We start from the raw sequence: 26,925 nt of genomic DNA, 5'->3' as shown, positions 1-26,925 counted from the left end.
TTAAATAAATGTATAATATTAGATCAATTTAAATAAATATATTTAAATAAAACCATCACAGGACAGGCCAAGGTCAAATCCAAAGCCAGAACAACATTGTCATGAAGTCCAAGGGATGAGGCAGAGTCAAAATAAACAGACAAATGGTCAATAAATGGGGAAAAAAAACACACCGGAATGCAAAATGAAATGCTCAGTAGCTCTTGTAACAGAAACAATACTACACAATTTGACCTAACTAAAGCCCGCACTTATAAAGCTAATTACGCAGATCACATAACAGGTGAGAATAATCAGTAGTCAGATTGTGCGTTGTGGAGTCAGTCACGTGATCATCTAAGGAGCTCTGGGAATTGGACTCCCTGCTGGAGGGATATGTGAGTAGGATTACAAATTAATTTAAACACTATTTAAATGTGTTTTTACAGTTCATTTTGGCAGCGCATGGCAGTTTTTCAATAGCACAATTTATAAACAAAGGCAATTCAATCTGCCTGGTGGAAATAAAACAAAAAGGAACAAAAATATAACATTAGAAGGAAAAATAAGAAGGAAAACAACAAAAATAAAATGTGGTAAGGAAAATCACTACCTGTAAAGTATTAAATCAAGTCAAATTGTATGTATATAGGCAGATCAAGGCAGATGTAGCAATAGTATGAGTATGGATTACAAAATTCTCAATTTAGTCAAAATTTGAATGTGACTGCACAGAATGCACAGTTGTTCAGCTCAGCAAAGAAACATCCAAACAGTTCATTCTGTTTATGATGAATATTGTATTCTATTATGAAGAATAATATATAGTGTTAACAAAGTGCAAGCACTGACCCCAGTAGGCCAAGCTATTACAGCCTAACTGAAAAAGGAGAACCTAGAAGACATGAAGGCTCCCTAATATGTCAGTGTCTCTCTGCTCCATTATCAGTGAACTTAAATGAGCATGTGAGGACTATGTACATACAGTAGTTGTTCAGATAGACAGCTGATAGATCTGGGATGTTTTCAATAAAGTTACTAGCTGTGGAGGATGTTATGGTACGCATGTTATGACTAAATTAGATTTCATTTGAGTAAAGGTCAAAGGTCAAAAGATCTGAGACTGATGTGCTCTGTGAGAGAATGGTTAAATTATTTAAAGATCTGCAGTGTTTTCCCAAAGATATTATATATATATATATATATATATATATATATATTTAAGGCCACAGACTACAGGTCAGCAAAACCAAAGAAAGTTGATAGGAACGAAAGTTCAAGTGAGTATTCAAGTCCATGCACTGTACTGTATAAGCTTGTGTACTGCATTCATGTTTTCTGCTATTGTTTATTTCCTGCCATTGCACTGTACAAACAGGTCACTGATAACACAAATAATGTTAGCTAGCTAATATGTGGCAGTAGGACAGAAGTGAGCACATCCAAACATGTTTTTTGAATTTATGGAATAATGGTTTGCAATGTTCACCATATGATTATTTAACAGCCGTTAAATAGTTTACTAAGTTTCCAGTTGTCATAGTTGATAAATGAATACACTATTGTAAAATAATGTTATTTTCATAGCATTATATTGTCTTATAGTATGTTGTGTTATGTTCATACTGACATCCTTTTCATCCATCTGCTTTAGTCCTTTAGTTGTATTGGGAAATGATGTGTTTAAGGGATGGGGATGTATGCACATATTGGGGTTGTGGTCCCCAAGAACACATAGTATATCTTTGTGTCTAGACAAATCTATACCATTGACTAATTTGAATATCTTAGTTTTACAATAACTTCGTGATATAGGATTTGGCCCTTAAACCTTTTTTCAGTTCATGGGAGAGTAGCACATGCAGGGTGTCAAAGTTAAATAGACCCTGAAGACAATGGACTTTTTAAGATTTACCACTATTTTACCAGTATCAAATCAACAAAGTAACACAAACGTGGGGGTGGAGTGTTTGTGTGTGTTCTGCTGGTATGAGTGGATCACACACAGTAGTGCTGCTGGAGTTTTGCTAGAATGAGGATAGTCCACCTCCAGCAGCACTGCTGTTTCTGATCCATTCGTATCATTGCAACACACACTAACACGCCACCACCATGTCAGTGTCACTGCAATAACCAGAATGATCCACCACTTAAATCAAGGTATCAAACTCCAGCACTAATGGGGCCATATTAAAAAAATCTCATCAAATCCATGGACCAGAGAAAAAACTGGGTTTTTCTATTTCGTTTTTGATTAATGGTGTGCTGTAACCCGAACTGGCCATTATTTATTTAAAGTACACAAAAACGTCAGCAGTAAAATATAGGCACTTGTAGTAGACCTTGAATATTACATATGTATTTGAAAAGCTACCTATTTGCCTAAACTAGACACTGGCATCCACACTTTGCTGCAAGTTCATTAACCTTAGGCTCAGTTTCTGAGCTGCTGATCTGACATTAGGTGTTAATATTGGTTGAATTGCAGCTGAAATGCAGTTAGTGAATTTGGTGATATGACTGTTGTGGAATTGTGCAGAACTGAGGTGTAACCGCTGTTCCATAGATTGTTGTGGGGGTAGAAGAGTCAGAGCGCACATTACGTTGCAGTGTATGATGGGGACTGTAGCGCAGTGCACGGGCTAATATTGATAGAAAATTTTAATTCTTTTGCAGGCCAAGTAGGATTATGTGACAGGCCTTATCTAGCCTGTGGGCCTTGTGTTTGAAACATGGGACTTAAATAATGCCTGCTCTGTGGTGGTCCTGACCTTTGAAAAGAACAGGGTGAAACAGGCCTAACAAAGTATGCAGAGAAACAGATGGACGACAGTCTGGAACAGTAGAACTACAAAGTGCATGTATATGGTAAGCGTAGCTGACAGACTTACCATTAACAGCATTACATATGAAAACCTAGAAGTCATGTGCAGTCATTGATCATTTTGGATTTTTTATTTTGTTTTCTAAGGTTTCTGAAGCAAAACAGTCAGTTTACTATGTGAATGGTTCAACTGAGATTTAGACATTCCAAGTTGGCACTTGGTTGGCCTTTTGGCTGCAAAGTGACCTTTGTTCACTCAAGTGCTTTGAAAAGAGCCACCAATAGACATTTGATAGGCTGGACATTGGAACAGCAGTGAATATGCTAGACCAAGCAAAACGTTACATGTCATTACACAGAGGATTTCTAATTAATAATTTACAGAGCAAATCTTCACTCAAGTGTTTTAACAAGAGGCATCAGAACGTATTTGATAGGCAGAACAGCTGAAAATATGTAAGAACAAGCAAAAAGGATTGCATGTCATTAAACAAAGGATATCTGATGAATTTGGAGAGCAAGTCTGGTTGATTGTACAACCATTATCAGCTTCTCTTATCACTGTTTTATGAGCACCAACAAAGGCTTAACAGCCATAAGCTGAAAAATTCTCCCATTTTATTTGGGGACTTTAAGCCATAAATATAGATAAAGTGCTTTTCCACCAACTAAGGCTATATAAATGCTTATGTTCATGTCAGTCTGCCAGGAATTAGCATGCTATCAGTATAGGGTAAAAAAAAGTGTGCCTTAGTCAGGATTTGTAAATCATTTGTGTTTCAGTGTGAGCATGCTTATACTGGATAAGCTAAGAATGACAGTGCGCATGCAAGTCACTGCAGATATGAATAACCATGAAAGACTATGAGAAAACAACAGCATTCTTGGGCCAGTGGGGACCATTTCAAAAAATCGTCTTCTTTCTGCTGTGTACCAGCACAGTTCCAAATGGATTCAGTGCTTTCTCTGTTATATTCCTGGCTGATATTCCAGACCACCACTGCCAAATTCCAGGAACAAATCTGAGTGAGGACTGGATCAGGGCAAGCATTCCTACAAAGGCGGTGAATGGAAAGCTAGAGCTGAGTAAGTGCAGGAGATACAAGCTGGACATAATACGAAACCTTTCTTCTCAAGGCTACAATCCCGAGGACGTAAACCTCACTGAGATTGAACAGGAGAAATGCGTAGATGGATGGATGTACAGTAAACACATATACCAGTCCACCATTGTTACTGAGGTGAGTGGTCAAGTGTTTACCTAAAGATGTCTTTGTCAAATGCATACAATTTAAAGTGATAGTTCAGCAAAAAAAAAAATGTCTGTAGTTTTGCTACTAACAAAGCTAAATAAAGGAAATTACTGAAGCTTATATTCACCAGGCAAATTGCACATTTATTTAGCCCCGGCTAAAATGATAATCCTTTGTTTCTAATATAAACGTAAATTTGTCCAAGATAAAAATATTATGCACAGTGTAAATAGTTTAATGTACAGATATTACGTATTTAGTGTATGTTCTTTTTGTTTTAATAAAATATAGGCAGCTTAAAATCTGTAGGGTGTGTACGTAAGCAGAAGTGAGAGGGGAGGGGCGCTGCGGGAGGTAAGAGATAGAGGGAGAGAAGCCGGAGGGGGTAATGGCCTCAGCTGGAACGTGCCCAGCTGTTCTATTGCTGCCTGGACAGGTTCAGACAGTTGTCTCAAGTAAGGCACTGATTTAATATTTTCTTTTGCTCGTTTGAGTGAGGCGACCTCCTAAGTTTTGGGTCTCTACGTTCCCCAGCTCCGACTCAGGCCTGCAACGTTTTTCTTTTGTTTACTTAGTTTAGGCTTTTGAGTGTGTAAGAACGTGGGCCCACTTGAGTTTAAATCTTTCCAGAGGTTTATACTTTGTACATGTGTTCAGAACTCTTATGACTGTGCTGTATATTTTCCACTGCTCAAGTACCATTACAGGTGTGTTTAAAGGTGAAATTCTACATAAGTCAAATTCATGATTGGTCATATGAGTTTAAATTAGAGGTGAATTTATACAAAAGCTACTTGTGTAACAAATACGGTATACATTGAACATTTATTTAATCTGTAACTTAAAAAAGCTCTAACATCTGGTTGCTAAGAACTCTGAATGCCGTGAGGTTGTGGATATCACACGAGTTCCATCTGAAGTCATTCCTAGTGATGGACGGGCCACATGGAAGCTGATTATTTCAGATGAGCCCAGTAGTAGCACTGAGGATTTCACAGAGAAACTATCCAGACTACTCAGAGAAGAAGGTAAAACATGGAGTGACATTCCTGCATTGCATGCTTTGAGTTCTTCCCATGTTAGTCCTGAGTCTATTATTCAGGCTGTGGGTGACCTGTTAGAGAAAGCGTCTAAACCATCATGTGAGAGCAATGCATACAAGCGTTTAAGGACTTTCTCTGGAACCAGTCCCACCCCTGCTGGAGAAGAAACTTTAGAAAACTGGCTAGAACAGGCTTAACTTATGGTTGAAGAGTGTGGCTGTTCTGATCGAGAAAAGCGTAGGAGAATTGTTGAAAGTCTTAAAAATCCAGCTTTAGGGATTGTTCAAGCAGTAAAAGCAGCCAACCCTGAAGCTAGCCCAATGGAATATGTTGAGGCTATAGAAAGCTCATTTGGTAGTATGGAGTCTGGAGAAGACCTGTACAAGAGAGTGAGGTGCAACTACTACAGAGACAGGTACAAGAACTACAAGCTCAGTTGACTGTAATGGCCATACAGCAAACACATTCTCGCTCTTTCAAGATTGACAAGCGTTTCAAAATATTTGGTGATTCTTCAGAAAGTGATCGGCCCAAGACTGTTGGACAGCCGGCAAAGAGTAATGACATTTTTTTGTTATAGATGCGGGGAGGATGGGCATATAGCCACCACATGTAAGCCACCAGAAAATCTTTCTAAGGTCATTCAGAAGTTGATTCGAGCTCTACACAAACAGCGTAATGAAAAAAGAGAATCAACAGAGAAACCTGCTGACAAGAACTGTGTAGTGAGAAAGAGCATAGCAAAGACAACACTTACCTCTGGTCTACCCCAGGGCCTAGTGGGCCCTTCTTCCACAATTTCAGTTAAGGTGGGAGGCCATTCCTGTCAAGCGCTGTTAGACAGTGGTTCACAGGTGACAATAGTCTTTGAGAGTTGGTGTTCCCAACACCTGTCACATATTCCGCTCCATCCTGTTACAGGTCTTGCTATATGGGGTCTTAGTGAGTCTTACTACCCTTACCGTGGCTATATTGTGGTGGACTTTGAATTTCCAAAAGAGCTGTCAGGAGTTGATAAGTCACTTTCTGTCCTGGCACTGGTCTGCCCTGAGCCCGTAACATCTGATCAGATTCCAGTTATTATTGGAACGAATGCAAACCTGTTCAAAAGGCTTGCTCATCTGTGTCAGGAGACCACAGACACCCGCTCCTCCCATTCATTCAGAGTTCAGCCGTTGTTTACTCAAGCTTTGCGTCCCAATCAGTCCTGTAAACCAGACACTGATGGTTTAGTTGGAAAAGTGAAGTGGATCGGCACTGGCTCTCTTTCCTTTGCTCCAAGATGGGAACGCCACGTAACTTGCACCATAGAGCCATTACAGACGTTGTCCAGAGAGATCTGGTTGGTTGAGACACCACCTAGTCTGGCACTTCCTACTGGTGTGGTAGTTCAGCCCATTGTGTTTCCTACGTCAGCGATTAATGCTCGTAGCCTTACTGTGCTCCTGCATAATGAGTCACTAAAGAATGCTTCCGTCCCAGTGGGAACAGTAATAGCCCACATGTATTCTACAGACACGGTGACAGTCGCTCAGAAAGTGAATTCAAAAACTGGTAAGCTTGATCCTGGACTTTTTGATGTCGGAGAGTCTCCCATTCCAGAAGTTTGGAAAAAACGTCTCAGTCATAAGCTGGCAGAGAGATCGCTGGATGAGTGGGATGTCGGATTGGCGAAGGGGGTAGAGCACCACATCCGCCTAAGTGACACCCGACCTTTTAGGGAACGATCTCGACGTATTGCACCAGCCGATATAGATGATGTGCGTCGCCACATTCAAGAGTTGTTGGCTGCTGGGATCATCAAGGAATCTCGTAGTCCATACGCATCACCCATTGTTATTGCTCGGAAAAAGAACGGCAGTGTAAGAGTGTGCGTTGATTACCGTACCTTGAACAACCGCACCATTCCCAACCAGTACACCATGCCACGAATAGGTGATGCCCTAGACTCTTTATCCAGAAGCAAGTGGTTCTCTGTTCTGGATCTCCGGAGAGGGTATTATCAGATCGCAATGGCGGAGGAGGACAAAGAGAAGACCGCTTGTAACGAGGAGCGAGGTAGCGGACGCAAGTGCGGAGGTAAGCGACTTTTATTGAGGGCAAATCCAGAATCAGGGTCACAACGGTCCAGGGTCAAATAGCCAACACGAACAGATCGAGTTTCTGACATGACAAAACAGGTGGATACAGCAAACACCAACACGACGAGAACACAACGACCAGCGAAAACAAAGGGCAAACACGGTGCTTAAATACACAGCGAGCGACAGGTGAAAACAATCAGGGGCGGAGTTACAAAACCAAAACACGAACACATGGACAGGACTGGGAGGGGCCAATAGTGACAGTGCCCCCCCAAAGGCACGCACACCGAGGCGTGCCAACCAAAAAACAGAACAAAACAGACACAAGAGTCCAAAAACCGAAACAAACTACATAGGGAAAGGCACAGACACAGGAGCAAGAGAGCACGAAACCATGGGCACAGACACAGGAGCAGAGGCAGAAACGGGCACAGAGGCAGAACAACTAGAGGCAGAAACGGGCACAGATGGAGAACAACTAGAGGCAGAAACAGACGAAACAAAACAAGGACAAAAAAAAATGGAGGGAGGACGAGGAGGCACAACACAAAACGACGCCGAACGAGAGATGACCGGAGACACAGGACGAGGGAAACAAGAACGCACGACAGACCAAGCAAAAGACAGGGGAACAGGAACCAAGACAGACACAGGAACAGAAACAAAAGGAGACACAGGAACCGGAACCACAACAGGAACGGGAACTGAGACAGACACAACCGCAGGGAACAGGACAAAACCAGGGACTGAACAGGGCAGAAACAAAGGAACAGAAACAGACACAGGAGGCACAGAAGGACCACGGGGAACAGAGACAGGAACGGAAGGCCCAGGGGGAACAGACACAGGCGAGGGCGGGATGGGCGGGAACAAAGGGGATGTAATGTCCACGGGGGCAGGCGGCGGGTCCGGAGGCGCGGCGACCGGCGGCGGGTCCGGAGGAGAAGGCTTGCCACGGGGTGCGGCCACGGGATCAGGAGTGCCGTGGGGTGCGGCCACGGGATCAGGAGTGCCGCGGGGTGCGGCCACAGGATCAGGCTTTCGGGCTGGGGACTTCTGCTCCAACCTGGAGGAACACACAGACACTGGACCCACTCGGCCGTTCCCAAGGCTCACTCGAGTGATAGGCAGCTCGCAGTGGTGCTTGCGAACGAGCCGAGTTCCAAAAAACGGGTCATCTGAATGCTCCTTCCGTGTCACCTCAACGTTGTTCAAGCTGGGTGGACCCAAGGCGCTTATCTGAGCTCTCGTCGCCCGGACACAAGGCGGGAAGGTCCTTCGCTTTCTTGCGGGACCGACTAGACGCTTGTGTTCCCACAGTGCCAGGGGATTCACTCTCACTGGCGGGACGGCGTTGGGACGCGGGTAACTCGGGCTGCGTGGAAACAGCCGGAGTTTCGTCCCAACGGAACTGCCACAGGCCAGTGTGTCGCTTACCTGCTGCGTCCATAGGCGGCTGGTCGTTCTGTAACGAGGAGCGAGGTAGCGGACGCAAATGCGGAGGTAAGTGACTTTTATTGAGGGCAAATCCAGAATCAGGGTCACAACGGTCCAGGGTCAAATAGCCAACACGAACAGACCGAGTTTCTGACATGACAAAACAGGTGGATACGGCAAACACCAACACGACGAGAACACAACGACCAGCGAAAACAAAGGGCAAACACAGGGCTTAAATACACAGGGGCAACGAGCGACAGGTGAAACAGGTGAAAACAATCAGGGGTGGAGTTACAAAACCAAAACACGAACACATGGACAGGACTGGGAGGGGCCAATCGTGACACCGCTTTTATATGCCCCCTAGGTTTCTTCCAGTTCCAGCGGATGCCGCAAGGCATCATGGGAGCGCCTGCGACATTTCAAAGGCTCATGGAGAAAGCTGTTGGGGACATGCATCTTCTCCAAGTCATTGTTTATTTGGATGACATAATTGTGTTTGGAAAATCCTTGGAAGAGCATGAGGAGCACCTTTTGAAAGTTCTAGACCGACTTGCAGAGGTTGGTCTCAAAATTTCAATTGACAAATGTCAATTCTGCCAACCAGAAGTTAAGTATGGAATTAAGCTGATCCTGATAAAGTGTCAGTTGTGACCCAATGGAAGCAACCTACTGACCTCAAGTCCCTACGGTCCGTTCTAGGTTCCTGTGGCTACTATCGCAGATTCATTGCTAACTATTCTGCTATAGTCAGGCCCCTCACAGAGCTCACCAAGGGTTATCTACCCACTCAGTAAAGTTTACTTCAGAGAATCTGAGCCTTTTGGGGAAAGATGGGATGGAGCGTGCACTGAAGCATTCCACAAAATCATTCATTGTCTTACACATGCCCCAGTGCTAGCCTTTGCAGACCCATCAAAGCCCTATACTCTACATGTAGATGCTAGCTTGAATGGTTTGGGAGCAGTTCTATATCAGCAGTACCCAGAGGGCCTGAGGCCAGCTGGAAGTTGAGCACTTCTGAGCAGCATTACCCGGTGCACCTGCTAGAGTTCTTGGCACTCAAGTGGGCGGTTGTCGATAAATTTAATGATTATTTGTATGGAGCTCGATTTACAGTGCGAACAGACAACAATCCACTTACCTATGTTCTCACAACTGCCAGACTGAACGCTACAGGTCACAGATGGCTTGCTTCACTTGCCACTTATAATTTCAATATCGGCGGGGAACAAATAATGTGGACGCTGATCTTCTGCCACGCAACCCTCCAAGAGATTCTGCTGATGAGTGGACTGAAAAGTGGAAAGAAACAGCAGTGGAGCCAACATATAAGTCAACTTGTTCATGCATATAACTGCACAAAAAATGATACTACTAATTATTTGCCGTATTTTCTCATGTTTGGTAGGGAGTCCCATTTGCCGGTAGACATTTGCTTTGGAACCTCTCCAGATGGAGAAAGTGAGGTCCACTACCAGCAATATATTACCAAGATGAGGCAGTCCCTAAAGGAGGCATATCAGTTGGCATCTCAAGCAGCGTTATGACCAACGAGTAAGAAACCAGCCCTTGGAGGAAGGTGATAGAGTGCTGCTTCACAATGGTGGATTGACATCGAAACATAAACTGCAAGACAGATGGAGGTCATTGCCTCATGTAGTGGTTGGGAAAATGCCAAATTTACCTGTGTACCATGTCAAGCCCGAGAGAGGGACTGGACCGGTCAAGACTTTGCATAGAGACCATCTCTTACCAATTGGATATTTGGTAAGAATGCCAGAACCTTCAGGCATTGAAAATGTGCCACCGAGATCTGTAACAAGGGTACAGAGACAACGTGACAGAGCAAAAACTGTAGAGTCATGTGAAACTGGAGGGGAAACCGCTGTATCCGAAAGTGAAGAAGTGTATCAACGTCCTCAGATTGATGTTAAAGATGTACGAAGGTGACTAAGGGAGATGTTGGAACCCTCTGACAGGATTGATGTTGTGGAAGGGGGTGACTTGGCTCTGAATAATGGTGAGCTGGACAAAAATACTGATGTAGGTGAAATGCCAAACAGCACCAACCTGGAGAATGCTGGAACTGAGGAGATCTCACAGCCACCTACTAATACTAGGTGGACCCAGATGTAGAGGGAGGCGTCCCTGACTCTAATGTGTTAGTGGAGGATGTTGAGCCTGTGTGTACCCGTTCTTCCAGGAGAGAAAGGAGACCTGTCATTCGGCTAAGTTATGATGAGCCTGGGGAGCCTAGAGATTGTCCAGTAACCATTATTCATAATGGTATGATTATACAGTTTAGTGACAGCTCAGGAGTTCATGGAATCTCAAGGCATACTTCACAGAAACAACCTGTAGCGGTTTGCTCTGTATGTTCAGTCAGGCTAAGGCCATGCAACAATAAAACCTATTGTCGGAGGAAAGAAGGTCATGCTAAAAGATAAAAATAGGCCTAATGAGGACATTAGCCATTTAGAAGGGGGAGGGTGTAGCCCCGGCTAAAATGATAATCCTTTGTGCCACGTTTGTAATGACATTCCAACCGAAAGTCTGTTTGTTTTGTACTTAGCTAGCCTTGCTAAGTAGTGTACGTATATGCTAGCTAGCTCTGCTGGGGGTGGTGTGCCTCATATGACAACGTGCCCAGCTCTTCTATTGCTGCCTGGACAGGTTCAGACAGTTGTCTCAAGTAAGGTACTGATTTAATATTTTCTTTTGCTCGTTTGAGTGAAGCGACCTCCTAAGTTTTGGGTCGCTACGTTCCCCAGCTCTGACTCAGGCCTGCAGCGTTTTTCTTTTGTTTACTTAGTTTAGGCTTTTGAGTGTGTAAGAACGTGGGCCCACTTGAGTTTAAATCTTTCCAGAGGTTTATACTTTGTACATGTGTTCAGAACTCTTTTATGAGTGTGCTATATATTTCCCCTGCTCAAGTACCATTACAGGTGTGTTTAAAGGTGAAATTCTACATAAGTCAAATTCATGATTGGTCATATGAGTTTAAATTAGAGGTGAATTTATACAAAAGCTACTTGTGTAACAAATACGGTATACATTGAACATTTATTTAATCTGTAACTTAAAGCTCTAACAACTGGTTGCTAAGAACTCTGAAATATATAATTTAAAAATCTAAGCACTGTTATATTGTAAAGGTATTTACAGTTTACATTTTTCTGAACCCTGATAATTGTGAAAAATCCATAAGAGAACATACTTTGGTAAAATCTGATATTTTTCATGCGTGAAACACTCAGTAAACCTTTTCTGCCCTCGCAGATGCGTGTGTGAGCAAAAGCTAGACAGATAGCTAACAGGAATTCCAAGAAGAATCAAACTTTGTAAAAGGAGTGGCTTTACTGAGGACTTCAGGTTTATTCACACCCTTTGTTGTTCAAATGATTCCTTCCTTTCATTCGTACATGTAAAACTGTAAATACCAACACAAATACAAAATATATTTTTACCATAAGCACAAATGAAATGGACATTACACCTTTATCATCAGCTGCCTATGTAAATAGTTAGCCATACTGGTTGTGTAAATATGTACAGATGCTAATTAACATTAAAATAACTAAAGTGAGCTACCGAAGCTAGCATAGAATTGTAGTGCAGCAGCCTAGACTAGCTAGCTAACCAATGAACAGATACAGCATGGATCAAACATAAAACATCCAAAGCATCCACCACCAAAGAAATACAAAACCTAAGTTTTATGCTTCTTAAAAGTGCTAACAGCAATTAAGTTCTAAGATTTTTGAACTTACAGGCATATATTTCCGTAGACTCAAGCAGAAAAGGAGAATGTGAGTCCTTGTGCACTGCAGCTCTACTGAAGCTAGACTGAAAACAAAATGGAGGCTGCTTTGCCTGAAACAAATAATTCCCTGCACTACCAAAAATGACCTTGAGGTGATGCTAATGAACCTGAATAACTGAACCTGAATGGGGGACAGAATAAAACCTCTGGTATTTTATATCTAAGTGTATTTGAGTATTTACTTTCTTTTACGTGTGTGTTTTACTTCTGCCAATCACTTATATAAGGGAATATGGAGTGATTATATTGAATTCAGGCCCTAATTCTTGCCACATATAATTGGGATAGGGGTTACACTTAAATCATCTCACACTTACTGAGTTGGTAATGTCAAACAGACTGGCTTATGTGGTTTATAATAGATGACATACTGTTATCTATAAAATGGATAACAGTATGTTGAATAGCCTAAAAAGGCTAAAACTTTATCTTCAATATTGTCTGTTTTTTATAAATAACAGTATGTTATACTGCAATAAACTGCGTGTTCATTTGAGATTACTTAATAATAGATGCCAGTTTCAGGAAAATAAATTATGATTAAGGCATGCAGTTTGCACAGTGCCAACTGTTGGGTAATAAGCTTGCATTACTTGTTAACTAAATTAACCTGTAAGCTCCCATGCTAAACTGAAGAAGCAAATATATATTTTATCAAACTATACAAGACACACATACACCAATCGGACTGTAATCCATCTGTTTCTCCGCATACTTTGTTTACCCTGTTCTTCAGTGATCAGAACCTCCTTGGACCCTCACAGTGCAGATATTGTTTGGGTGTTGGATCATTCTTAGCACTGCATTAACACTGACATGGTGGTGGTGTGTTAGTGTGTGTTGCGCTGGTCTTAGTGGATCAGACACAGACACACTGCTGGAGTTTTTAAACGTGTCCACTCTCTGTCCACTCTATTGGACACTCTTGCCTTGTCGGTCCACCTTGTAGATGTAAAGTCAGAGACGATAGCTCATCCGCTGCTGCACAGTTTGTGTTGGTCATCCTTATAGTCCTTCATCAGTGGTCACAAGATGCTGCCCATAAGATGCTGTTGGCTGGATATTTTTGGTTGGTGGACTATTCTCAGTCCAGTAGTGACACTGAGGTGTTTAAATACTCCAGCAGCACTGTTGCATCTGATCCACTCAGACCAGCATAACACACTAACACACCACCACCACGTCAGTGTTACTACAGTGCTGAGAATGATCCACCACCCAACTAATATCTGTTCTGTGAGGGTCCATGGGGGTTCTGACCACTGAAGAACAAGGGAAAAAGGGGTAACAAAGTATCATAGAAACAGATAGACTATAGTCTGTAACTGTAGAACTACAAAGTCCACCTATATAGTAAGTGGAGCTGATAAAATGGACAATGAGCATAGAAACAAGGAGGTGGTCAAAATGTTATGCCTGATCCGTCTATATGCAAATAGAAATAGGGAGTACTCATGGTCTGAGCATGTCTAAAAATTAATGTTTTCATAAAAAAATTCATAAAAGTTAATATTCTTGAATACCCCCATTAAATACATGTGTTGTTGATTTTCTAAATAGAAAAAGAGTTTAAAAAAAGGCTTTTTTTTCTTACACAATTTCTATTTACTTGGAAGAATTCCTAAAACATTAAATGTGCCATTTTTTTGTGCGTAAAAAGTGCAGTAATGTGTTCTCTGAAGAGAATGTGTACTTATTTTCACTTTTAAAAAAATCAACTAAACATTTAATTTGACCAGGGATGCCTGAACTTCTGCATATGACAGAGTACCATACATTATAATGAAACTGATGTTGGTCGATTCATTTGTAGTTTGATCTTGTTTGTGACGATGAATGGAAACAACCCTTCACCTCTTCCATCTATTTCATTGGTGTACTCTGCGGATCATTCTTTTCTGGACAGATCTCTGACCGGTAGGACTGCTCACAGCATCAACATCCTTCATATAAATTACAGTTTGTTTTTTATTGTTAATCTAAACTATGTTTTCTGTGTTTGAAATGTCTCTTTTGTATTAAGGTTTGGGAGAAAGCCTGTCCTTTTCGTAACCATGATGGTCCAAACATTCTTCACTTTTATTCAAGTCTTTGTGCCATCTTGGGAATTATTCTCTGTTCTCTTCTTCATTGTTGGACTGGGGCAAATTTCCAACTACGTGGCAGCATTTGTGTTAGGTAATAAAATGAAAAAATCTTTACCATCAGACTCACTCTTTACAATATACTTTTAGCTACAACTTCAATGTTGTTTGGTGTTTTTACTTTGAACAGGTACAGAAATCCTTTCTGGGGGTGTAAGGGTCCTTTACTCATCACTGGGAGTGTGTTTTTTCTTTGCCATTGGCTACATGATGCTGCCACTGATGGCATTCCTAATACGAAGTTGGAGGATGCTTTTAGTTGCACTGTCTGTACCTGGCCTTATCTACATCCCCCTCTGGTGGTGAGTAACTGACGACTGGCTCCTGCTAACATTGTAGATTAAGTGTCCTGGATGAGGACAGAGCATAGTCCTGGTCTGGAATACAGTTACTTTCACTGAAGAATCTCAGAATACTGTGTAGTCTAATACTAGGCTTAATCCATGTCCAGGAAACTTACCCTAAATTTCTTTCCAAAAACAGAAAAGAGTAATTAATGTATGTATCTGATGTACAAGCCTAAAAAAGTGGTTTATACTCCAGGTTTCCAACCTAAATTCAAGGGCTGAACAATTTGGGGAAGAAAATATAAATGTTTCCTGTCTATGAAAATTAATTCACTTTTCTGGCTTAAAGTTTGAGTGCTGCATGTAGCATGCCAAACTTAAACTTAGAAGTGGTTATTTTCATGTAAACAGCACAAGCAGGGGCATAGCCACAAGTAGACCTGGGTGGGCCTGTGCAAGCTCTGATTAATCAAAGGCCCACCCAAACAAATTGCAGGACATTTTTTAAGCTGCATTTTATTTATTTATTTAATATTATTTTTTACATATCAGGTTTTCTTTGAGCGCTGTCACTGTGTTATGCCCAATTAGATCATTATGCTTTCCACAAAGCACTGCCAACCTTGTGAACACAACACTGTGAACATAAAATGTGGAGCAGGTGAAAAGAGCATGTTATCAGTTGTTTTTCTATACCTTTTGCAGCATAAACTCTGTTTGTATGGTTCATATTTAGTTGGACAATGTTATTGGTAACGTAGGTTACAATAAGAATTGTAGCTCTTTTGGTATATAATTTGGTATATAAACAATCAGTCAGTCCTACTTAATGTATAAAAAACATAATTGTGAAAAGAGGCTGTGTCAAACAAGGCAGATTTATTTTGGACCACAAAGTGTAAGATCTAATATGAGAGAACTAAATTTTAAATTTTTATTTACATGACAATGTAGTTTTTTTTTTTTAATCTTTTTTTTTTTTTTTTTATTAACTTCCAAAATATTTATATTTCTATGGGGAGATATGGACTCTGAGATATTCTGAGATATTCTCTTATTGTATTTTTTTTTTTGTGAGGTTACTTTTCTGCTGCTAAAACACCATGTAGGGTGAATCTTGACAGATACACTATATGGCCAAATGTATGTAGACACCTGACCTTCACACCTGTATGAGCCTGTTGGACATCTTATTCCACACCTATAGACATTATTATGAAGTCGGTCTCTGGAATCATAACATTGGAACTATGCATTTCTGTAGGTAATGTTCTGGCATTGGCCAAACCCACACTCATTCATTGCTCCAGGGTCCGTTCCTGTGCTTTACATCATTCCAGCTGACGCTTGCATGCAGATACTTGGTCATGAAAAAACAATTCTTGAAGCTTCTGATGCACGTTTTTTGTGCTGATATCTAGAGGTATAGTAAGTGAAGCAACAGAGGATAGGTCATTTTTTTGTGATACACACTTCAGCACTTGGCGGCCCAGCTGTCATTTTGCATGGTCTACTGCTTTGTGGCTGAGCTGTTATTGCTCCTAGACACTGTTAGCAGTACATGTGACTGAAACACCTGAACTCACCCCTCCTAGTTATTATCCACAAACTTTTGGTCATGTACTGTATCTTTCTGACCACTGTTGCTATGGGAATATCAGAATATGAACAAAAAGGTTCTACATTCCATGTTATATTGTACCCCACATTAGTCAGTTCCGTGTTGTCCTCCACATCCCTGTAGAGTGTTTTGGTGGAATAAGACTTAACACTTATTAAAAGCACTGTCTGTTGACACTTCCACTGTTTCACTGTGTTTTAAACCCTGAGCCTCACAAGCATAGCAAAGTTAACAAGGTGGTCTTATGCACATTAGCTACAGTATGATTAGCTACAGCCTTATAATTTGAATGTTAATTTTAGATGCACTCACACGTATCTATCTTGTGCGTATGTTCAAGTGTTATCTAAATTAAGTTAATCCTTTCTTTTATTGACTACATGCTGACTACATGCCATGCTTTGTATAATGGGCCCAACCATATTTAAATCAAGGCATGTTATTCCAGGTTCATTCCAGAGTCTCCTCGATGGCTGATCTCTCAGGGGAAATTAGAAGAAGCTGAGGCCATAGTGAAAAATGCTGCTAAGAAAAACAAAGTCACACCTCCTGACATCATTTTCAATGAGATTGGGGTAAATAAATACATAGACCTTCTTACAGAGTGAACATAAAAGATTGCAATGTAAAAAAAATAGATCCAAATCTGAAAATAAATTTATGAGCAACACTCTAAAAAGTTTGGAGCTGAAACTACGTTTTGTTTTACAGGAAGAGGAGAGAAACATTAAACCAAAAGAATCAAACAATGTTTTGGATCTTATGAGGACCAGCAACATTCGGCGAACCACTTTGATATTGTTTCTAGTGTGGTGAGCACCTCAAGTGTACCAATACTGGACCATTCTAAGCTTACACACTTTAAGGAATTCCACTGTTTTCTTTTCTAAATGTCTAGAATTAAATCACTGATATGTAAAAAAAGTCATTCAGAATGTGACATGCTGCAATATATCAATTTAGACTTGGATTGCCAGACTTGGAGTGGTGGTAATCACCAGGTAAACACCAGGAGTTTGGCCATTTTATTTACTATCCAAAACGACAACTGACTACACAAGTTTTTACGTATATGCAGAGGTGGGAAATTCAGGTCCAGAAAGTAAAAATCCTTCCCAGGATTTTGTTCCAACTGCCCGGACATCTCTGCTGGTGGTTTGATCTAACTAGAGAAGCTTTCTGGACCTGGATTTTCCACCTCTGCGTATATATAATGTTGTTATTGAAATTCGTTTGTTGCAAGTTTTCTTTGACGACTAATTTGCCATACAATCTACACCGACCAGCCGCTTCACTAAGTACACCTACCTTGTATCATCAGGTCCATTCACCCTGCAAGTGCATTTTGTAGTTATACAACCACAGACTGTAGTCCATCTGTTTCTCTGCATACTTTATTAGTCACCCTGTTCTTTAGTAGTCAGGACCACCACAGAGCAGGTATTATTTGGGTAGTGGATCATTCTCTGCACTGCAGTGACATTGACATAGTGGTCGTGTGTTAGTGTGCATTGTGCTGATACAAGTGGATCAGACACAGCAGTGCTACTGGAGTTTCTAAAAAAAAATATGCTGTATTTTTTGGTTGGTGGATTATTCTCAGTCCAGCAGTAACAGTGAAGTGCTTAAAAACTCCAGTAGTGCTGCTGTGTCTGATCCACTCAGACATCGTAACACACTAACACACCACTACTATGTCAGTGTCACTGCAGTGCCAAGAATGATTCACCATCTGTGGTGGTCCTGTAGGGGTCCTGCCCATCAAAGGGGGCTAATAAAGTATGCAGAGAAACAGACAGACATCAGTCTATTTGAACTTCCAAATGCACCTATATGGTAAGTTGAGCTGATAAAATGGAGAAAGAGTGTAGAAACAAGAAGTATCTACTTTTCTCAAAACTGGAGTGAAATAATGTGTCAGACAGCAGGCAGTGTATTCATAATGGTTGCATGTAATTACTTTCTGTGAGGTTGCTTTCAGAGGAATTATACTCTTCAGACATCTGGTTCCTATTACCACCGTTGTGAAGAATTCTGATGCTTCTCTAGAATGGAGCATTTCACATAAAACCCTGAGTTACTTTAATTGCATTGTAGCAAATCAAGTATGCAGACATTTTGAAAAATTGTCCTTTGTCAAGTCATGAAGGGCTAGATAGTGAGCTTACTTTATTACTTAAAGTAGTTTGAGTATATTAGAGCACATGCAGATGTTTATTGTCATTTAACTGATACCACAATTTAGAGTATCTCTATTAGGCAACATTTCAGTTTATTATATTTTTAACTTTGGTAAAAGCTGTGTTTCCTCTGTTAAGGTTGACCCTCAGCATGGGCTACTTCGGCCTTTCTTTAAACACATCTCGCCTTCATGGAGATCCATTTGTAAACTGTTTCATTTCTGCTGCCATTGAGGTACCTGCCTATGTCACTAGTTGGCTGTCTTTGCGCTACTTGCCAAGGAGACTGTCTTGCTCAGCCAGCATGCTGCTAGGTGGAGGAGTGCTCTATTTCATCCAGCTAGTGCCACCAAGTAAGAAAATGCTTATTTATGGTACTCAGTTGACCTCTTCAGTCTGTCCACAAATTTATTCTTTTATGGAAACCGTTGGATAGGCTTTATAGGACGGCAAAAATTCCAAGAAGTACACTACATGGCCACAAGTATGTAGACACTCCTTCTAATTATAGAGTTCAGATGTTCAGCCATACTCATTGCTAACAAGTGTGTTAAATCAAGCACATAGTGATGCAATCTCTACAGAATGCATCATACTGAAGAACTTAATGACTTTAAGGATGGCCACCTTTGCCACAAGTTACTTTGGCCAAACCCCATTTCTTATTTTTTTCCCCTGCCCCTTGTTTTTGAGTGTCCCCTTGCCCCTTGGAACGGAGTTACAAAGGGTAGTGGTTGAAATCTTCCCCTATGAAATGGGACCCTCAAATGAAAAAGAACATCACTTCATCAACAGTCTACTCTGTAGGCAACCCCGCCAGTCTGCAGTAATAGCAGAGGAGGGCAAAGTTCTGCATCCTCACTGCTTGGTTTTCTTAAATTTAGAACATCATATGTCTTCAGAGAGGGGGTATGGGACAATTACTTATTATCGGCTACCTCTAATTCTTGAGTGATATGAGGCTAAAGTCAGCTATTCTCTAGTTTCTTGTTCAAATTTTCCCATTCCACTTTAAATGGTGTTTGGAGTGCCATGCAGCCCTAACACTTGGCCCTACCACTCTATCTCAACAAAAATCAGGACACCCTACCCCTAGGTGTGAATTGACAAAATGGAGAGGTAACAGGTGAATTGGGATTGGGCCTTTGTTTGACTATGCCCTGTACACAGAATGAGATCCATAAAGACATGATTTGATGAGTTAGGTGTGGAGGAACTACAGTGGCCTTCCAACACTGTAGACTGGAGTTCAATCCCCGCCTGGGTAAGCACCCTACACTATACCAATAAGAGTCCTTGGGCAAGACTCCTAACACAACCTTCGCCTACTTGTGTAAAACTGATCAAACTGTAAGTCACTCTGGATAAGAGTGTCTGCCAAATGCCATAAGTGATTACCCCAATCCCACTAAACAACTTTGAAAGAAACTGTAAGCTAAACTGTCAGCCATGGCTTTTCATTCAACATTAATATCTGGCCTCATAAATGCTCTTGTGACTGAATGGGCATACATTTCCACAGACACACATCAAAATTTTGTGGAAAACCTTCCCAGAAGAGTGTATTGGGGTAAAAGGAAGGACCAACTCCAAATTAATTCCCACGGTTTTGGAATTGGATATCCAACAAACTCATATTGGTGTGACTGTCAGGTGCCCACATACTTTTGGCCATATAGCGCTTAAAATATAGTGTGTAGAAATTGGTAGTTATATTTGTTTAGGGTCAGTACATCACACTGACTTTCCAGTTTAAAATGCCACGCTACTGAACTGGACTTAGCTGTTGTAGCTATTTGAAACTAGGCAGCGTAGAAATGACAAATTATTACAAAACCAAAAGTCATAGCTTTTCATTTGTGTTTTGTAAAGTTGGCTTAACCTTTCTGCAATAATTATGAAGAAGTACACTTGTGGGCGGAGCAAGAATGGATGAATTACTGCTAAATCAGCAGATTTAAAGATTTCAGTAAGTTATTACCTAAATCCCTGGGAACATACAAATATCACATTTAACAGACAGCTTTGTGTTTTTCGTAGGCCTGCCCTCCTTGTCTGTGGCTCTTGAAATGATGGGGAAGTTTGGGATAGCAATAGGAACAGCCCTGATGTTCACCTATACTGGGGAGCTGTACCCAACAGTGCTGAGGAACACAGCAGTGGGGTCATGTGCTATGGTGTCTCGTGTGGGCAGTGCAATTGCCCCCTACTTTATTCATTTGAGTAAGTGGTCATCATCGTAAAAGTGTTTTGCAAGAAACTACCCCAAATCTTTTCATGGTTTACATTCAGTAAATATCCAAACCTGTACAAAAATTGTGCTTAAACTTTGAAACAGTTAGTTTCAGGGTGCTTTAACAATTTTAGTTAATTGAACTTACAGTGAAGTGATGCTTGTTCTGCTAATGAATGGTACATAATTGAAACTATAGAACTTTAAAACCTTTTTTAAAGTGAATATTTAATCCAGTGTCCAAGTCATATACCTTTCTGTCTTCCTCCACAGGTGTGTATCATGAACACTTACCCTACATACTTTTGGGTACCCTGTGCCTTTTGTCATCGACAACCACACTGTTCCTGCCAGAGAGCTTTAACCAGCCCCTTCCAGAGACAATAGAACAAATGCAAAAAAGGGACAGGTAAGTTATTTTAGCCACTGATGCCAAAAGATATTATGAAGTATTCTGTTGCTTTTTTTTTTTTACAATATTGAAAATATTCAAAGCAATATATTCAAAATATTCAAAAATATACAAAGCAACTTCTCAAACACTGGATAAATATGTTTTTAATATTGACAACTTAGAATAAAGCTAGAACTCATGCCACCAATGGAAAGGAAGCTGTGGCAGACTGCAGTAAATAATAGCTAATAGATGCAGCTCCATGCCATGTAAGAACGAAACATTTATTAAAAGTTACTCACAGATGATATGAAAAGCTATCAATCCTTTTTTGTAAAAAGAAGATTCAAAACCCTGTTTTTTTCCTTTTCCACCAACAGGATAAATTGTTCCTGCTTCTCTAGAAAACATGAAGAAAATAACCTATTTCAAGACACCCTTTCCACCGTCTGCACCTCAGTTAAAATCCTTAAAGAGGAGAGATTCTGAGCCCTTGTTCACTTTAGGAGATTCAGAGGCAAGAAAATAAGCAGATGACAGTTTGTTTATTAAAGGAATATGACTTTTTAAATTGTTTATGTAAATTTATATGCTTTATTTTATGTGCATGTTTGTTTTTTTATCATAATAGGTACAATCTACATCAATACATATGCTACACTAATTCAGATTTTTCTCTGTAATCTTTGTTATGCAGGTATACATTATTGAAGCCTGAAACTTGCACCTTGTGTTTTATGGCCTACTGTTAAATGTATATGTGCCGGTTTATAATAGAACTCATTATTTATGCAGAAAAGTCTGATAATAAAAATTAGCACTTATATCATTGATTAATAACTTAACATGTATATTATAAGCATTGTGTTAGTGTTGGACAAATGTATTCTATTATAATGCATAAAGTATTGTATTCAGAATACATTAAAAATACATTTATACAGACAGTGTTTATAAGGCATTTAGGAAAAACTGCTGTAATTTTTGTTTTGTTCACACTCTTCATCACTGTTAGTGGCTGGCTGTTCTTCTGTAGTTCTTCTGTCAATATGCTTCATGAAAAATTCATTTGTTTAAGTGAAGTTACAAAATTAATTTTTTGGGCTCCCGTTCAGTCCAATGCTGCTCCCATTATCCTACTGCCGTCTCTATATCTAAGCAAGCAATCTGTCATATCTTAACAACAAAATCTTGGAAATTTGACTATAAAGTGATTCTCATTTACTGACATGTATGTAATACCACCAAATGCATGCATGAGTCCAGTACTTGTATGAGTCTAACACTAACGCTAAGCTTAACAGTCATGATCATGTCTGCTACTGAGGAGAATGTTCAGTTCCATCATTTCTTAAAAGAGATCAGTAATGCTGAGATAAATAACTGGCTCATCACGATGGTTTGTCAGTCTAATCAGCCTTTTACTTAAGTTTTATTTTTTACTAATTACAATGAAATTCACCAATGACTGTCCATGATAATTATCTGTATTCTTTTAAAGATCAGCAGCCTGGGGCACAGAAATTTTCTTTTATTTTTCGGTCTTAGGGCAACCACAGGGTTACTTTTATGTAATTTGCTTTGGACAGCTGGGCTTTTATTTGTTATTGATGCAGCTGGACACTCAACAGGACAGTAATAGCACGGATGTTGCTGTATCTCACCAGATCAAAAGGGTTATGGGACTAGCCTAGTCCCCAGACTACAGAGCACACAGCAGTGAGCCTCAAAAACAAACACATAAAACATAAGACATACAAATAAACAGAGCTACAAACCACGACATTGACCACAGCTAAGAAAACACTACAGATAAACCCTAAATAGTGAAGGGTCTTAGGAAATGTTTAAAGAATCATAACTGGGAAATATCAATTTTAATGTTCAACCTTTTAATGTTAAACCTTATAAATGTCACAGCTGGTCTTAGTAGCAGAGATCAAAGAGATATCTTCTATTTAAATAAAGCAAGGCCAGTGTGGGTTTATTTGAATTATTGCATCTCAATGGGGAGCCATCTCACTTTATTATGGATTTAGCTACATGGTGCAAGGTATATGAAGAATGTGACTGCAGAGGAAGGGAGGCAGCAGGTCCTTTTTAATTAACTATGCCGACATACAGCTTACAGCGATATCCATATGTATATGTATATGTGAATACGTGTGAAAAGTCCAGAGTGTAGTCCATGTGTATCCTTTAAGCCTACACATGTCCCAGATAAGCCAACACACTTTTCAGTAGTATATACAGTAATGTATACAGTCTTTGTCTTATATGTCTTAGGCATCTATGAGATGTAAGCCCACTTATCTGGGCTGTATATGTGAATAAATTCAAATAAACAAATACAGTGAGATTTTTGTTGTGTGTTGGTTTAACTATTTCCAAATCTCCACATGGATGTCTAGTATATAGTTACTGTTCAATACCTGTTTCAGCTAACCTGTGTTATTCTAACTGTGCTATGGTTCACAGAATGGTAGCAGATCATATTTGGTGGTGTAATAATGACTTTACAGGCTTTGAACTCATTCCTCCTGGCTGTGTCCTTCAGTATTTTACTCAACCCAGAGACAGTGACCACTGTGGAAAGTCTGAAACACATGCTTGGTTTTATCATATTAATATACTATATAATATACTATATGCTGCATACCTACCACCAAAGTGAGATGAACAGGAAATGAGGTATAGTGAAGGCCGCCCGTAGCGTCTTCCATTCTCTTATGAACTAAGCCACAAGTGAAAGCTCCAGAAAATGCACTGTTCAAAGAAAATGACCTTAATGTTGAGTACACTAAGTGCATAATGAGGCAGGCCTGCATTATTTTGACAAATTACACTGTGTGATTGGCCTAACACTGTTGTTAACATCACCCAAATGAATAACTGTTCCCTGTTAGTGAAGAGTAGGGGCACCTAGGGGCTATTCCTGCTACTTTTGTAAACCCACCACCCTAAAGTCTTGGAAAGAGACTAGAAGTGTTCCGAACCCGCCCCAAAAACAAACAAAAAAAATCTGGTTGAGAATTGTTAGATCAGTCATGCAAACTCATGCACTCCATGAAGACTACTACAAGCTGTCATCCAAAAGGAGAGATATGCAGTAAATACTAGCCCACAGAAAGAAAAGAGACACTGAAGTTTATCATGCTAATGTTTTGATAATTTTACCACTTTGCTTAAGATTTCAATTAATCACAGGCATAACTAAGTTTAAGTTAGTAAATGTGGTCATTAATGTTGGTTGTTGTAACTTTTATGATGGATATGAAAGAACAAATAACAAATTTGGAAAGTACAAATTAACAAGGCATAAATTGTTTTTAGAGAGTGTCTCAGGAGGCCTCATGATACTTATGACGCATATGAAGGTTGACAGTTGGAGGTAGAGGTAGCTGCTATTTAAGACCCTATAATGTATACAATTGGTTTTAGGATTTTTGTAAGGGAATTGGTGTGACATTATACATTAACACATGCCTGGTACTAATACAACATGACTTTGATCATTCAGCTGCGAATGCTTAGTTGCATCAGTAATCATGCTTCAGTATGCTGGAACCACCCTTCCCTTGATCTTTGGAGTGATTGATTGCTTCAGTCATGGAAAAGGGGTTTGTTTCTAGGCTGTCATTATTGATTAGATTAGTAATCTAGAAATTTACTGATCATCATCACAATTTGATGATCAATTGAGCGACAAAAATTAACTTTACTGAACAATGACAAAACATGCACAGCCTTTCAAAGCTACACTAGAAAATGATATGGTAGAATGTTTTATACAATTTCAGTACAAATACACTCTTGAAAAATATATGCCCCAAATATTTGCTCATATTAAAAATATTTATGCAACATGTGTTTTTAAAATACACGCACATGGAATAGCATCCATTTTTACACATCAAACATATGGAAATATAAACTTGATACATCTTGAAAATATCTGGAAATGTATCTCCTTTGCAAATGGGTATATAAAACCGTATATGGCAAAAATGAGTGTGTCCACCAATATCTTTCTTTTTCTGAAACAGACAAGTAGGAGAACTTGAAATATGGATTGAAAACTAATGAAAACTTTGCTGACTCATTTATACGTAAGTTATAAGGAATCGACTCCTCCTTTAATTATACCTTATAGCCTAAAATGACAGGTGTATGTAAATAAGGGATTGGAGTAACTGGCTAGTTTTCACGTTTAACCCTCATGCAGGTTTGGGTCGAGCTCATGAGTTCTCAGATTTAAGTCCAGTTTCAGCACCCTCCAGGCACCAGGGGGCAGCAGCTGAGTGTGGTGGGGCAGGCCAGGTGTCCTGTATGGTTTATTGGCCTAGCACCCAATACACAGTAAGCATTGTCCCCTTCTCAGATCTCCTTATCTGATGTTGTCCGAGTGATTTGTGCTTGTCAGAGGCTTCCAGGACTTCACTGTTCAACCCTTGTTGGAAGCCCGGATCTCTTGCTCCTGGTGTTGATTGTTACAGTAATGTAACATAGCCTTGTCAAAAGAATAAAGAATCAGCCTCCAATTTTGGCTGCATATCTTCTAGAATAATTCTGGCAAAAACAAAATATTTGGTTGTAGCACTGCAATAAGTCATTCAAATTGGAGATTATGTAATACATAATATATACATGCATCAAGACCTAAGAATATAATTACAACAGTTTTATTGTAAAATGTTAGTATGTCATAGAAGCACCCTGGTAATATTTAAAGCTGTTCAAAACACATGCATGCAATCATGAGCAAGTATTGGGTTACTTACTGAAAAACAGAGCAGGCTACTTTTATCAGGCCTGCAAAGAATAAGTGCACTCTGAGTGGGGGAAGAAGTCCCTTTAAGCACAATTTCCATTTGCTGAAAATTAAACCATATTTGTACAAAGGTTTGTAGTAAGGTGATATAAACTGGAAATAAACTAACAGGAACCAACATTGTTTTTATAGCACAAAAAAGTCTTCTAAAGGGTCATCTTGCCTAATTTTGAGGCTATATTCCCTGTACCTGGGGAAAGAAACCCCTCTGGCAAATCTTGCATCATTTGTCATTTGATTTAACAAATGTGTCACTTGTATTCCAAATTTCCTATCTCTGCATTCTTCAGTAATTATTACTCATATTACACATATTACACTTAATAGAATTTAGATACAAGGAGGTGGTTTAGTGTTATTGCTGATTGCCAAATATAAATTAATTAATTAATTAATTAAAAAAATAAGCCTTCACGTAAATTTTTTTGTTGTTGTGTTTTAGCAGTCGAGAACTGGAGGTTAGGAAACCTGCCCTATGACTGGAAGGTTGCCGGTTCCTTCCCCTGAGCTGTCAGTATGTGACTAAAGTGCCTTTGAGCAGGGCATATAACTGCCAACTGCTCCCTTGGTGCTATGGGTAGGGTTGCCCACCACTCAGGGCAAGTGTGCTCACACGCCCACTAGAGTGTGTATGAGTTCACTAGTGTGCATGTGGTATTTCACTGCACGGATGGGTTAAACACAGAAGTTGTGAGAATTTCCCCATTGTGAGACTAATAAGGATCTTTAAATCTAATAGCACAAAAGTTTTTACTGAACTGGGAAAATCTGCTTTTAGTTACAGTG

At 40.0% G+C, this 26,925-nt stretch overlaps 1 protein-coding gene across 1 annotated transcript in view; it reads left to right on the top strand.

The window, feature by feature from the left end:
- The first annotated feature begins 3,597 nt into the window (after positions 1-3,597).
- Positions 3,598-26,925, top strand: part of slc22a5 (solute carrier family 22 member 5) — a 35,937-nt gene continuing 12,609 nt past the window's right edge. The window contains exons 1-9 of the mRNA XM_017687560.2: positions 3,598-4,044; positions 14,263-14,366; positions 14,473-14,627; positions 14,724-14,895; positions 16,950-17,076; positions 17,213-17,313; positions 18,820-19,034; positions 20,722-20,904; positions 21,188-21,323. Coding sequence (XP_017543049.2) covers positions 3,658-4,044; positions 14,263-14,366; positions 14,473-14,627; positions 14,724-14,895; positions 16,950-17,076; positions 17,213-17,313; positions 18,820-19,034; positions 20,722-20,904; positions 21,188-21,323 — 1,580 coding nt within the window. The 5' untranslated portion in view covers positions 3,598-3,657. The remainder of the gene's footprint in view (positions 4,045-14,262; positions 14,367-14,472; positions 14,628-14,723; positions 14,896-16,949; positions 17,077-17,212; positions 17,314-18,819; positions 19,035-20,721; positions 20,905-21,187; positions 21,324-26,925) is intronic.

Source organism: Pygocentrus nattereri, chromosome 16 (genome assembly GCF_015220715.1).
Source record: "Pygocentrus nattereri isolate fPygNat1 chromosome 16, fPygNat1.pri, whole genome shotgun sequence".
In the NCBI taxonomy this organism is placed as follows: Eukaryota; Metazoa; Chordata; class Actinopteri; order Characiformes; family Serrasalmidae; genus Pygocentrus; species Pygocentrus nattereri.
The sequence above is the reverse complement of the archived record's forward strand: the minus strand, read 5'-3'. Positions and strand labels throughout refer to the sequence as shown.